The sequence below is a fragment of the Rhinopithecus bieti genome, unplaced genomic scaffold, assembly GCF_001698545.2.
Source record: "Rhinopithecus bieti isolate Rb0 unplaced genomic scaffold, ASM169854v2 scaffold_33444, whole genome shotgun sequence".
Classification (NCBI taxonomy): Eukaryota; Metazoa; Chordata; class Mammalia; order Primates; family Cercopithecidae; genus Rhinopithecus; species Rhinopithecus bieti.
In genome coordinates, this window is record NW_016814544.1 from 1,176,972 (window position 1) to 1,192,144 (window position 15,173).

At 43.8% G+C, this 15,173-nt stretch overlaps 1 protein-coding gene across 14 annotated transcripts in view; it reads left to right on the forward strand.

The window, feature by feature from the left end:
- CTNND1 (catenin delta 1) overlaps positions 1 to 15,173 on the forward strand; it is a 57,432-nt gene that overhangs the window by 20,277 nt on the left and 21,982 nt on the right. For 6 of the 14 annotated variants that reach the window (XM_017851333.1, XM_017851335.1, XM_017851337.1 and 3 more), the window contains exons 2-6: positions 6,927 to 7,045; positions 9,376 to 9,664; positions 11,986 to 12,057; positions 13,558 to 13,710; positions 14,434 to 14,969. In XM_017851333.1, the coding sequence (XP_017706822.1) occupies positions 9,470 to 9,664; positions 11,986 to 12,057; positions 13,558 to 13,710; positions 14,434 to 14,969 (956 nt within the window). In that variant the 5' untranslated portion in view covers positions 6,927 to 7,045; positions 9,376 to 9,469. The remainder of the gene's footprint in view (positions 1 to 6,926; positions 7,046 to 9,375; positions 9,665 to 11,985; positions 12,058 to 13,557; positions 13,711 to 14,433; positions 14,970 to 15,173) is intronic. The other 8 variants (XM_017851346.1, XM_017851341.1, XM_017851344.1 and 5 more) reach the window with 2 other exon arrangements.

The following is a 15,173-nucleotide window of genomic DNA, read 5'->3' on the forward strand; positions in this document are numbered from 1 at the left end:
TGTGTGTGCGTCATGCATGCTCCATAGAGAAGCAGGTTTTGTTTCTTTCTGTACCCTTTCAGTCCTGGGCCCCCTCACTAGCTGAGAGCCGCACCCTTCCTTGGCTTCAAAGCCAGCCCAGCACTAAGCCATTTTAGTACGTTATGGTTTAGAGGGGGTTCTCAGAATACTTGGGAGGGGTAAAGAGAAAGAGAAGAATGTTCTATTTGGTCTCAGAATTTAGGAGGTCGTGATGGTGGAGGTGAATTTTTTTTAAGTTACAGTAAAAACTTTGAATGTTGACAGGTAGCTTTGAGTAAGGATTATAAGACTAAAGGGAGTTTAAGGTACCCTGGTGATGTATAGAGGTTGTCAGCTCAAATTCCTTTTAACAAGGAGTATTAAAAAAAGTTTATATCTTTGTTTTTTAAAAAATTCTTTCTCTGACATTCCAATCAGAGAGAATGCATCACTCTTTCCTAAGAGGAGGGTGGTTTGCCCAGAGCCTTCCTTAATTCATGAGAGAGATTCCTGGTGGACACCTAGTTTTTCCTCATGAAAATAAGACTTCTTTTGTCAGCCTTTTACTCTCTTTTAAAAGAAAATCCTTAACCAAATTAAATTTAACAGTGTTTAATTGAGCAAAGAACAATTCACGAATTGGGGAGCATTCTGAGCCAGAGTAGGCTCAGAGACTCCAGCGCAGTCATGTGGTAGAAGATTTATGGACAGAAAAAGGAAAGTGATGAACAAAAAATGGAAGTGAGGTATAGAAACGGCTGAATTGGTTATGGCCCGGCCGGCAGTCACTTTATTTGTTCATGGTTTGAACAGTTGGGCCCCCTTTGATTGGCCAAAACTCAGGGATTGGCACAAGAGTAGGTTGCAGTCTATTTCTACCACCATTTAGGTTATAGTTCATTATGTACAGAGAAATCTTTAGGCCAAACTTAAAATATGTAAGGAGGCAACTTTAGGCTAAACTTGATTTAACACCTCTAAATGGAGAAGTTGGGCCTAGCAGGAAGCAGATCCATGAGGAAGCATAGAAACAGTGAACACTAGGAGAAGGAGAAGACCATATCCAGAATAATACAGGTTTTGTGACTTGAGTAGTGCTTAGTTGAGATTGTGAAGTGAGCACAGTCCTTTTAATCTTAATGCAAATCAGCTTAAGGGACTTGGAATTAACAGAAGGTGAGTCTTCCCAGTGAAGTGAGAAATACTAGAACTGTTCTGACTGAGCATGAAGGTGGAACATGGCGGGGCATGGTGGCTCAGCCTGTAATCCCAGCACTTTGGGTGGCTGAGGCTGGCAGATCACTTGAGGTCAGGAGTTCAAGACCAGCCTGGCCAATGTGGTGAAACTGTGTCTCTACTAAAAATACAAAAATTAACTGGGCATAGTGGCACATGCCTATAGTCCCAGCTACTTGGAAGGCTGAGGCAGGAGAATCACTTGAACCTGGGAGGTGGAGGTTGCAGTGAGCCGAGATCACAGCATTGTACCTGGGCGACAGGGCAAGACTCCATCTCAAAAAAAAAAGGTGGAACATCAAGTGAACGTAGGTGGGGTACTTCGACTTTGGACTCTGGTACAAGCACTGATAAGAAGCCATAGAAAATCTTGACAAAATATATTTCTTTGATTTAGAAACAGAATGGCAGTTTTCTTTGTTTGTGGTTGAACCGGAGTAATTTCTTCAAATTTGGGGTCAGGTGCCAGTTAAGGCAAATAAATGCCTTTTAGGTATCTGGAGGGCCCCTTTCTGGCTTGAATGTTATGTAATACAGTTCTGTAGTGTTACAGGTGCTATATTTTGTTGATTTAGTATTCTATAGTAGGAGGCTCGGTATGGTATTTATTTATTTATTTATTTATTTTTGAGACAGGGTCGCCCAGGTGGCAATGTAGTGATTGTGGCTCACTGCGGTCTGGACCTCCTAGACTCAAGCAATACTCCCACCTCAGCCTCCTGAGTAGCTGGGACTACAGTGTGCACCACCACGCCCAGCTAATTTTTGTAATTTTTTTGTAGAGGCGGGTTTTCGCCATGTTGCCCAGGCCAGTCTTTAATCTCCTGGGCTCAAGTGATCTTCTGCCCACCTTGGCCTCCCAAAGTGCTGGGATTACAGGTGTGAGCCACTGCGCCCAGCCCAATGTGCTTTTGAAAAAAGCCATTTGCAGTCCCTAGAATGGCTGGGCACAGTGGCGCATGCCAGTAATCCCTGCACTTTGGGAGGCTAAGGCGGGAGGATTGCTTGAGCCCACAAGGTACACACTGTAGTGAGCTGTGATCACACCTCTGCACTCTAGTCAGGGCGACAAGAGCGAGACCCTGTCCCCAAAAAAAAAAAAAATTTCCTAGAATGACATGGAAGTGGAGTTTTGCCTGTCATTGTTTTTAGAGGGAGAGCGTAAATATGTGACATTCGTTTTGTTGTTGTTGTTTTTGAGACAGAGTCTCACTCTGTCGTCCAGGCTGGAGTGCAGTGGCGCAATCTCGGCTCACTGAAACCTCTGCCTCCTGAGTTCAAGCGATCCTCCTGCCTCAGCCTTCTGAGGAGCTGGGATTACAGGTGTGTGCCAACATGCCTGGCTAATTTTTTTGTATTTTAAGTAAAGATGGGGTTTCACCATGTTGACCAGGCTGGGTTTGAACTCCCAACCTCAAGTGATCCTCCCATCTTGGTCTCCTAAAGTGCTGTGATTGCAGGTATGAGCCGCGGTGCCCGGCCGTGACATTGGTTTTGATTTTATAATGAATAAATAGGAAGATAGGAGGAGAGTTGCCTTTGAGACTGGCTGCCGGAGACAAAATTATTTTGCAAAACCCAAAGATTGGTGAACTTCAGAGTTCGCACAGGCTATGGTTTTATATATATTAGCTCATTAAAACTAAACCATGAAGAGTAATAGAAATGGAAGCTTACAGGGGTTATACCTTTTCCAAGGTCTCCTAGCTAGTTTTTGGAGGAGGCAGGACTTGGACTCCCAGTCTTTTGAGCCCTAATCTGGAGTTTTATTTTGTTTTTCCCTCTAAAAGTGAATAATTCCTGTAGTTTTCAGGTCTGCTGCAAATGGAAGAGGGGAGCCTGGGGAGGCTGGTTTACAAACTTCAAAAACTCTACCAACCACACCCAAGCTCTAGTTCCTGTAGTTGTAACAGTATTACTGGCTTTCTGTGCGTCAAGACATTTTTCTAAGCACTTTACATGAAATGCCTCATTTAATCTTCACAACCACCCTATGTATTTTTATTCCTCCATTTTACAGAAAAGAAAGCTGCACTTTCGAGTGGTTGATACTTTGCCCAAAGTCATATAGCTAAAAGTGATAGATCTTATACTTAAACCCAGGCAGATAACAAAGCCTATACGCTTAACCCCTTAAGAATCATAATTCCAATTTGTATTTCTTTAGCCAGTTTACAGTAGAAGAAATCATTCCAGGGACTGTGCTATTGGTAGGTGATTTTTTGTGGGGGTACTGAGTCTCGCTCTGTCACCCAGGCTGATGTGCAGTGGCATGATCTCGGCTCACTGCAACTTCCGCCTCCTGGGTTCAAGTGATTCTCCTGCCTCAGCCTCCTGTGTAGCTGGGATTACAGGTGCGCACCACCACGCCTGGCTGATTTTTGTATTTTTAGTAGAGATGGGGTTTCACCATGTTGGTCACGCTGGTCTCAAACCCCTGACCTTGTGATCTGCTCATCTCGGCCTCCCAAAGTGCTGGGATTACAGACATGAGCCACTGCGCCCAGCTGGTAAGTGATTTTTTTTTTTTTAACCTCCTATCTGGTTAGCATTGTCTAGTTGTTTGGTCCTTCTGGGTATTTGATTTAATTTAACTTACTTTGGTTTGGAGTGCTTACAGAAGAGACTGAGTTTTTATCAGTATCATTGCTTGGATGAAGGATCTTTACTATGGACTATGGACTCTGGATAATAGCAGGAATATCTTTCTAGTGTGGGTGGGAGCCAGTAATGTAAGACTTATGGCTTATTAAGAGTAAAACTAGGTATTCTCAGAAAATCTAGTCTTAAGGGGAAATAACAAGTTTCACTTTATGTCTCCTCAACCCCCTGACTTCAGGAATTCTTTTTTTTTTTTTTTTTTGTGAGAGCAAATGTAATCTGTTTAAATCTAAGTAAGTGGTAGCTGGCTGCGGTGGCTCATGCCTGTAATCCCAGCACTATGGGAGGCTGAGGCAGGTGGATCACGAGGTCAGGAGATCCAGACCATCCTGGCTGACACAGTGAAACCCCGTCTCCACTAAAAATACAAAAAATTAGCCCAGCGTGGTGGCGTGCGCCTGTAGTCCCAGCTACTCGGGAGACTGAGGCAGCAGAATCGCCTGAACCTGGGAGGTGGAGGTTGCAGTGAGCTGAGATTGTGCCACAGCACTCTAGCCTGGGCCACTAAGCGAGACTCTGTCTCAAAAAAAAAAAAAAAAAAAAAAAAAAAAAAGTGGCAAACCTGGAAAGGTATTAGGCTGGACTTGTAATTACGACTCCTGACTTTCTGCCAAAGTCAGCTGAAGGTTTGTAGTGTAATCTTTTTGATGCATATGGCATGGAGAAGAATCTTTTTTTCCTTAAGTCTCCAAGTTATGAGACCATTTACTGTAGCCTGCCTAACAGCTTCATTCTTTCCCCGCTCATACATTCTTTTTCCTTCCATTTTTTTTTGTTTTCTCACTTATATGTAGATATTATGGGTAACTCTTGAGCCTAAAAAAAACAAAGTAGAACCCTTTTCTTTCCCTGTTTTCCTGTGATAGTTAAGAAGAAAGCTCTCAAAGGTTGTAGAGGAGAGGCTCTGGACCATCCAGCTGGTATTGACTGCACTTCTATTTGGACTGGACACCATGGCATAGAAAGAGAAACAGGCTTTGGAATGGCATAGACCTGGGTTTAAATTCAAAATTTGCTATTAACTGTGAGACCTTGGGTAGTTTCTTCACCCATGAGCCTTATTTGCAGTAAAACTTCCTTAGGGTTGTTGTAAGGATTGCCAAGATAGTAAATGTAAAACATTCAGTAATCATTAGTTTGTTTCACATTCTCTTTCTCCAAGGTGATAAATTGTTAAGGCCTCAAATACAGAATCAAGAACTTATTATGACAGATGTGTAATGATGTGATGACTTCCAAGCACTAGAGCCTTTGTCCCAGAACCACTGGTATAGGTGGGACCTCCTAGTAAATAGATTAGGAGTAGGGAAACCAGCCCATTCACCCCTTAGAACCTAGTTATGTTTTTGATCCAGTTGATTTCATCTACTAGTTCACAAAATAGTTTGAGGCTGAGACATACTGTGAAGTAATGTAATTGGAAGTGTTAAACCAACTTTTGAAACAACTTAATACCTGACATTTGTATATAATGTTGTCTCACCTGATCCTCACAACTCTGAGTTAGACTGGGCTAATTTCCTAACTCCTGGGAAGCAGCAATTTTGTTTTTCTTTTTCCCCAATTTGGTTGCTGGAAATGGGGTAAATGGATTTGGCATCTTACAAGTGAGAACATGACAGGCTTACTGCCATTGTTGGGTAGTAGTAAAGCCAGAACTGGGACCAGTCTTCTGAATTGTGTTCTATCTCATATGGCCTCTGCTTCTGCCCTCTTTCAGGCAGAATATATCCCTATGCTTTTAGACCTAGGAATCTGATCTTTTTGTTTAATTGTGCTGTCTTCTTTTCCAAATTAGAGCCAGGTGGTCAGCTTTAAGAAGATGGTGGAAGCTAATGTTTCTCCAGATACTGCTTTCTGACCTAGAACCCTGAGCATTTTTCCTATCTCCCTTCCTAACCTTCTTCACTTAATTTAAGTTGCAGGGCCATTTATGGCCATCTGTACACTTTCTCTTTGCAGCAGGGAATGTCACTGTATCCTCCATGGTAGCAGTAATTTGGGCTTTTATTAGCAAAGAAGATTATAGGGTGGATGCTGCTGGAGTGGTAATTGCACTTCAGACCCTGTTGAAATTCAGTAACTGGAAGAGTCTCTTTTTGAGCTCAGAGTCCTCTTGGTGTGGAAGGTTCATAGGTCATTGTACATAGTGGATAAGGGCAAGTACTTAAGAAATGGAGATGAAAGGGGAGCACTTTTGTTTTTTGTTTTGTTTTTTTTAATAAGGGTGCTTATTCAAGAAAGACCTTTGGGTGGCCTAATGGAATGTAGGTTGGGAATATGAGAAAGTGGCAATGGGTTTTAGACTGAAAGGAAGAAGAGTTGATAAGTGATTATGGGAACTCCAAGCTGGGGTAGGAGGAATTTAGGGAAGGGCGACCACGTTCTTTAAACTTAGGGACTGGATTGATTCAGGAGTTTATTGGGTACTTATTAATCAGTTCCTTTGAGTACTCTTGCTTGCTGACTTCTGCATACACTCTAAGGCAAACAGGACCAAGCATTTGTGCTTGGTGGGGCTCTGGGGAGCGTGGGAAAGGGAACTGAAGCAAAAGGCTCAGCCTAGGCTAGTTCCCACATGTCTTCCCCATACAACTTTTGCATTGGTTTCTCAATGTCTTTGTGGGCATGCTGGGACTGGGCTTTGAGGTTTCTGCCTTACGGGTGGGAAGGGAGGGGGAAGGGCATTCCAACAGCAGTTTTTTTCTTTTTCCCCAGTTTGGTTGCTGGAAACAGGGTAAATGGATTTTTATGCATATTATAACCTGTTCTGGTTATATATGGAAATACAAGTAGAGGAACTCACACGACAGTAGAATCCAGGTTTTAATGAAAGCAACATCCAAGGCCTAGGTATCTGAACACAGCAAGGTCTAAAGGGCACTTGTCTGTCACATTAAGCAATTCCAAGTCATATTTTAAATTACTTCCTTTCATTCCTTATGTTGCCCCTTGCTCTTCTTGTTTCTATGTATTGGGTATATTTTATTTTTCTCTCATTCCCATTTTTCCTTCAAATATTTCTGCAGCTCTCTCCTTCCTGCTTCCTCCTTGCTGTGGTGGCTGGGATGCTTCTTCCATGATTTTTTGAATCTAGACTGGGCTGTTCTCTGTGTTAAACCAATCAGTTGCGACCTTCTCTTAACAGGTGTGTATGGAAATATGTTTATTAAGAATGAAAATATTTTAAGAAATAGGTATTTTATTCCTCTCATGTCATAGCAGAAAGAAATCTTTTAAATACCTTTTATCTTTATGGGTTGGTGAGAGGGTGGGAATTGGGGAGAATATTTATTTCAAAACCTGTCTTTCAACATTGTATATTTTGGACTGGCATAAAGTCTCTCATAGCTATAAGAGAGAAAAAAACCCATTGAGTCCAACAGAGTATCACTAATGCCTGTTAAACCTCCTGTTTATATAATGGTATGGAGAACTCTTCATTTCTATATAACTATATTTTATTGTATAGATAGCACACATAGACCCTTAGATACTTGGATATTTATCCTGAGTTGGAACAAATAAAAGGGTAAAAATATAGTCTATTTAGAACAAGGGTGCCCAATCTTTTGACTTCCCTGGGCTACACTGAAAGAAGAATTGTCTTGGGCCATACATAATGTACACTAAGAATAGCCAATGAGCTAAAAAAAAAATCTCATAATGTTTTAAGAAAGTTTGCAAATTTGTATTGGGCCGCATTCAAAGCTGTCCTGGGCTGCGTGTGTCCCGCAGGCTGTGGGTTGGACAAGCTTGAGTTAGAGCTTTCTGCAGGATTACAGAAATGTAGGAACTTCAGCCATTGACTTGTGGAGGTTAGGATATGAACTACCGTGAGGTGCACTTTCAGAGGTTGAGGCTAATACTTCTTTTCCTACTTCCCAAGGAGGTGAAGTTTCCTTAAACTTCAGTGCTTTTTTACAGAGTTTTTTGTGGTTCTATTACTCTGTTGTCTCCATTAGTCAAGGAACACGTTTTGCCATCAATATTATATTTAACAAACTATAGTAGTATGGTTTTGGAAAATAGGCCCTTTTATGAATGTATTATTATATTTTTGGAGGCAGAGTCTTGCTCTGTTGCCCAGCCTAGAGTGCAGTGGTGCCATCTTGACTCACTGCAACCTCCGTCTCCTGGGTTCACGCAATTCTCATGCCTCAGCTGGGATTACAGGTGCCTACCCCCATGCCTGGCTAATTTTTGTTTTTTTTAGTAGAGATAAGGTTTCCCCATGTTGGCCAGGCTGGTCTTGACCAAGTGAACCTGACCTCAAGTGATCTACCCACCTTGGCCTCTTAAAGTGCTGGGATTACAGGTGTGAGCCACTGCACCCAGCCTACTTTGATTTCTTTTTTTTTTTTTTTTCCCCCGAGACGGAGTCTTGCACTGTGTTCCTGGCTGGAGTGCAATGGTGCAATCTTGGCTCACTGCAACCTCTGTCTCCCGGATTCACACTATTCTCCTGTCTCAGTCTCCCGAGTTGATGGGATTATAGGCGTACACTGCACCCGGCCAAATTTTTTTTTTTTTTTTTTTTTGAGACAGAGTCTTGCTCTGTCACCCAGGCTGGAGTGTAGTAGCGCGATCTCAGCTCACTGTAAGTTCCACCTCCCGGGTTCATGCCATTCTCCTGTCTCAGCCTCCCAAGTAGCTGGGACTACAGGCTCCCGCCACCACGCCTGGCTAATTTTTTGTATTTTAGTAGAGACAGGGTTTCACCGTGTTAGCCAGGATGGTCTCGATCTACTGACCTCGTGATCCACCCGCCTCGGCCTCCCAAAGTGCTGGGATTATAGGCATAAGCCACTGTGCCCGGCCTTTTTTTGTATTTTTTCAGTAGAGACGGGTTTCACTATGTTGGCCAGACTGGTCTCGAACTTCTGACCTTGTGATCCGCCTGCCTCGGCTTCCCAAAGTGCTGGGATTACAGGCGTGAGCCACAGCGCCTGGCCTTTTCATTTCTTAATTGGCATTTTAGTTTAGCATAGTAATTTTTTTTTAAATTTGCTGCCACTTCAGCAGTTTTAGTGTTAGATGTGGGAGAGTTTAAGTAAGATCTGTATTGCCCTGTTATCTCTAAACGTGGCTTGTCCCTGCAGGATAGTGAATGCTTGTCTGTACCATGGAGTTACACATTTCACTGAGTTGATACCAGCAGATTTTTTTCAGGGAAAAATAATCCAATCACATAACTACAGCACCTCACCACATTCTCCCTCTCCTAAGTGTAGAGACTTAGATTTAATTGCACCGTTCTTTTCAGTAGTTATTTCTGGTGGGAGGTTCAAGAGAGCATAGTGGGCAGAGGATTCCGCTTGAACAGACACTGGTGATGGGCTCCCAGGCTTGGTGGTGGCTTGCTTTCTGCACTGCAGTAAAACCACAAGAGGGCATCTTTGGCTCTGGGATTAATAATTCATCTGTCTTCTCTGACCTGTGACCTTTTCTCTCCTTTCTCTTACCCTTTCCCGGTAGTGTGAAGTGAGGGGGTCTCTCTCCCTCCTTCTCCTTCCTCTGTGATTCACCTTCCCTTTTACCCTGCCCTGCGGCGGCTCCGCCCCTTACCTTCATGGACGACTCAGAGGTGGAGTCGACCGCCAGCATCTTGGCCTCTGTGAAGGAACAAGAGGCCCAGTTTGAGAAGCTGACCCGGGCGCTGGAGGAGGAACGGCGCCACGTCTCGGCGCAGCTGGAACGCGTCCGGGTCTCACCACAAGATGCCAACCCACTCATGGCCAACGGCACACTCACCCGCCGGCATCAGGTAACCCCTCTCTCCATCAGATGTGCAGGTAGGACTTTGACATGATCACAGAGAGGCTATGATCCTTTCTGGGAAGCTACTCTCCTTTTGGTGATGGGCTATCTAGTGCCCGTTCTTCCAGGGATTTAAGACAAGGAATATTGCTGCTGGACTGAGTTGGGTGGAGTTACTATCTCTAGAAGCATCCATCTGACTTCCTGTTTTGCCGGAGTAGGTTTTTTGGGATGGGCTACAATTCAAGTAATGGTAGATAGTGTAGTTTGCAGCTGTACTCAAGTTACTTTTCTGAATTTTTTTTCCTTGGTATCAAAAAATCAGGAAAGTAAATGCCCGCGTAGTGGTTGGGCATCTTGTGCGCTCAGCTCTAGTTCAGTCTCCCTGAGGGAACAGTCTGTACCCAGGTGTGGCAGTATCCATAAATTGTGTACTCCTGCTCTATATTGTCCTTGTGTGCTCTTTTTGTTGGCTATGTAAATCATGTGTTGGAGGAAGGGGTCATTGTTCATTCTGTTGGTTAGAGTTGGAGAGGGAGCATCATGCTGCTGTTTAACCCAAATAACCACAGGAGCCAGTGGTCTCTGGGTTGGCTGACTCTGTGATGTGACTTGGGAGAGCTGGTGTTAGAAATAAGAAGTATCTTATGTTTCCTCTGGTTTTTCTAGTCTGACTTTGCTGTGATGTAATCTGTCTGAGGTTTTGTCTGTCTTCCTGTGTGTGTGTGTGTGCATGTGTGTGTGTGGTAGGCATTGCCTGATAGATTGCATCTTACGAGAGATTTCTGGGTGGGAACCAGAACAGTGCTCATGCCCTTACAGCCCTTTTCATTGAGTAATTATTTATTTATTTATTTATTTATTTATTTATTTATGACAGAATCTCGCTCTGTCTCCAGGCTGGAGTGCAGTGGCGCAATCTTGGCTCACTGCATCCTCCGCCTCCCGGGTTCAAGCGTTTCTCCTCCCTCAACCTCCCGAGTAGCTGGGACTACAGGTGCATGCCACCACACCCAGCCAATTTTTGTATTTTTAGTAGAAATGGCGTTTCACCATGTTGGCCAGGATGGTCTCGATCTCTTGACCTTGTGATCCGCCCGCCTTGGCCTCCCAAAGTGCTGGGATTACAGGCGTGAGCTACCGCACTGGCCGAGTAATTTTTTTTTTTTTTTTTGAGATAGAGAAAGTCCCTCATACTGAGGAACCTTGCAAAAAGAACAGAATTCCAATTGGAGGATCAAGGAGTCTGAGGGAGGCAGCATGCTTGCAGTGTTCCTGGGATTTTTACAGGAACTACAATAGAAAGTTAGGTATGAAATTATATTGAAAGAGGAAAGCAGGACTGCTTAGGTTTGGAGGTCATGGGGAATTCCAGGATTCAGTATGTGGTTTCTCTCTTATTTTTAACTTCTGCTTAGCAGTAAAACCACACCCTTCCTTCTTCCTGAAAGTAATGTTTAACTTCCTCTCCCTGCAGCATTACACTCTATGTAATGGGAGTGGGGTGGAGGAAGAGTCTCCCAAAGTGGTTGGATCTCACTGTTCTACTGGAAGAGGAGCAGGCAAATACATTTTTATGTGGTATAAAGATTATTTCCTGCTGCTTAAGACAGAGCAACTTCTGGATGACATTTTGGAATGTATTCTGTGGCTCTAATAATTGTTGGTAAAGATGTTGAGCCTTCTCTTTTCTTGAGAGGAGTAGGGGTGCTTGTTTTTATACTTGGAAAGGGAGACTCGTATCTCTTGCTTTTTTCTTTAATTAAATTTCTATTTTTTACATTAGGACATGATAGCCATCTTGCTTCTTTCTTTAAAAAGCTGCCGGGAATGGGAGTTTCCAGTGGTAGTACTGCATGAAGATTCATGAGACTGTAAAGCTCTTTGGAAACTCCCCAACTTAGCCCTTCCAACTTTCCGTACATTTTTATGGCTTTCCAAAAAGGTTGCATGTAGGGGAAATTATCTAGGTCTGTGCTGTTTATTCAGCATATAGTTTTTGAGCACCTGTTATGTGCAGGCACTGCTCAAGGCACTAGGGAATATATCACTAAACTAATCCCAAAAACCCTCTGCCCTCATGGAGCTTACATTCTTATGTTCCAGAGACCCTGTCTGCCAGAGTTCCAGGCCTGATTTTCAATTTTGAGGAAAGTGCTAAGACTAAAGAGTGATATGGTTCTTTTATGAGTACTGACACAAGGACTCCAGGCCACACATATCTTCTTGAAAGCCCTCTTCCTGTTTGAAAAAAAGATCATTTGTGTTTGGTAGAGCAAAAGAAGGCCACAAAATGAATTGTCTTCTTGTGAACTGTGTTTCTTTCAGAACGGCCGGTTTGTGGGCGATGCTGACCTTGAGAGACAGAAATTTTCAGATTTGAAACTCAACGGACCCCAGGTAATTCTTTGGCTCAAGACGTGAGTTGGTTCATTCATATTTTCTTATTTCCCCAGCCTATAAGAACATATTTGTGTCTTGTAAAGTGCCTGGCACATTGTACACACTCGTCAATTAGTTTCTTTCATTTATGAAAACAAAGAAGTGGAGCTCCAAAGTATATATGTAGTTTTGTTTTGAAGTGAATTTTAATGACCATTGATCTTTATGACTATTCCTTTTCCCCACTGCCACCCCATTTGATCCCTAAGTACTGCGTTTCTTTTCTAGAGCCAGTAGGCTTCTACTCTGCAGCAGAAAACGCTACCTAAAATCTGGCTGGTCTTGAGCCTTTTAGATAGTGTCTGAAGAGTAACATAAAGCCAGTCAAAAGATGGCTCTTACTGGGATTTTCAGGTTTGTCTTAAAAGTTCTTTATTTTTGGCCAGCTATGTTGGCTTACGCCTGTAATCCCAGCACTTTGGGAGGCTGAGGTGGGCAGATCACCTCAGGTCAGGAGTTCAAGACCAACCTGACCAACATAGAGAAACCCCATCTCTACTGAAAATACAAAATTAGCCGGGCGTGGTAGCACACGCCTGTAATCCCAGCTACTCGGGAGGCTGAGGCAGGAGAATTGCTTGAAGCCAGGAGGTGGAGATTGTGGTGAGCTGAGATCATGCCATTGTACTCCATCCTGGGCAACAAGAGCAAAACTCCATCTCAAAAAAAGTTCTTTATTTTAGGCTGGGCGTGGCATCTCATGCCTGTAATTCCAGCACTTTGGGAGGCCAAGGCAGAGCAAAACTCCATCTCAAAAAAAAAAAAAGAAAAAAGTTCTTTATTTTGGCCAGGCATGGTCTGCTCATTCCTGTAATTCCAGCACTTTGGGAGGCTGAGGCTGGAGGATTGCTTGAGCCCAGGAGTTCAAGACCAGCCTGGGCAACATAGTGAGACCCTGTCTCTGTAAAAAAAAATAAAATTAGCCAGGCATGGTGGCATGAGCCTGTAGTTCTAGCTACTCAGGAGGCTGAAATGGTAAGATTGCTTGAGCCTGGGAGGTTGGGGCTCCAGTGAGCTATGATCATGCCACTGCACTCAAGCTTGTGTGACAGAGTGAGACCCTATCTCAAATAAATAAATAAAAGTTATTTATTTATTGGGTGAGCTGCTCTTTTGAGGGGTCACTCAGATATAGATGAAACTGCAGTTAACACAGTTCCTGTTCACTTAGATGACCACAGCTGGGAAGTTAAATCTACTGTCTGTCACTTGGATGTTGATGTGGCTATAGTTAACTCAGTTCATGTTTGTTAAATGACTACAACTGGGAAATTATGTCTGCTGTCCTTTTGTATAAGTTCAAAAGATGACGGCCACCCATCTAAAAATCCTGAGGCCCATAGAAGATGCATGAGGAGTCCCTGTTTCTAGGGTCACTACTTAACGCTTCTTATTAGGATGGCTTGTTAATACATAGTGCTTAATAGTAGTTTCTTCTCTTTTCTCTTTTGCATATAGGATCACAGTCACCTTCTATATAGCACCATCCCCAGGATGCAGGAGCCGGGGCAGATTGTGGAGACCTACACGGAGGAGGATCCTGAGGGAGCCATGTCTGTAGTCTCTGTGGAGACCTCAGATGATGGGACCACTCGGCGCACAGAGACCACGGTAAACCAAGACGTGTGTAAGATCCGGAAGTGATAAGAGGTCTTTTATTCTCTATTAGGGGAGGGGTTAAGCACTTAATTAAAATGGAGGACTGATAACGCCATTATTGATCTGATTGCATACAGTGATCTCTGGCCATATAGAAAGGATGAAGAGATATGGGAAAATCTAATGGCATAGGGAAGAGAGAGGTATATATAGTAGCTTCCCTTATAGGCATAGTTACTGTCAGGGCAATTTTCCTACTTGGGGACTTCCTACAGGATGGAAAGAAAGATAGATGGTAGGCCTTAAGGCATTTCTAGGTAAAGTGTCCTAGGGATGTAAAGGTTTGTTTCTTTTAGAGTGGTATAGAATTTAATTGTTCATGGCTGGGCGCGGTGGCTCATGCCTGTAATCCTAGCACTGTGGGAGGTGGAGGTGGGCGGATCATAAGGTCAGAAGTTCGAGACCAGTCTGGACAACATAGTGAAACCCCGTCTTTACTAAAAACACAAAAAATTAGCCAAGTGTGTTGGTGTGTGCCTGTAATACCAGCTACTCGGGAGGCTGAGGTAGAATCACGTGAACCTGGGAGGCGGAGATTTTAGTGAGCTGAGAGCACACCATTGCACTACAGCCAGGGCGACAGTGCAAGACTCCGTCTCCAAAAAAAAAAAAAAAAAAGAATTTAATTGCTCACTTCCTTAATCAGTTTTTCTTTTTCTTGTTTCCTACTTGCAGGTCAAGAAAGTAGTGAAGACTGTGACAACACGGACAGTACAGCCAGTCGCTATGGGACCAGACGGGTTGCCTGTGGATGCTTCATCAGTTTCTAACAACTATATCCAGACTTTGGGTCGTGACTTCCGCAAGAATGGCAATGGGGGACCTGGTCCCTATGTGGGGCAAGCCGGCACTGCTACCCTTCCTAGGAACTTCCACTACCCTCCTGATGGTTATAGCCGCCACTATGAAGATGGTTATCCAGGTGGCAGTGATAACTATGGCAGTCTGTCCCGGGTGACCCGCATTGAGGAGCGGTATAGGCCCAGCATGGAAGGCTACCGGGCACCTAGTAGACAGGATGTGTATGGGCCCCAACCCCAGGTTCGGGTAGGTGGGAGCAGCGTGGATCTGCATCGCTTTCATCCAGAGCCTTATGGGCTAGAGGATGACCAGCGTAGTATGGGCTATGATGACCTGGATTATGGTATGATGTCTGATTATGGCACTGCCCGTCGGACTGGGACACCCTCTGACCCTCGTCGGCGCCTCAGGTAGGCAGGAATAGGGAAGAGAAAAGGGTCTTTCCAAAACCAGGGGTAAGGGGTAGCTTTTCCTTCAACTTCTACGAGCTTTTTGGGACCAGAGATACTTGTGGCCTCCTCCCCTCTGCTTTTTTTTGGGGTGAAAGGCTACCCCGTTTTTCCCTTTTCTGACTTGGCTTAGTATTGACTTGCTATATATATAAAATATAAATG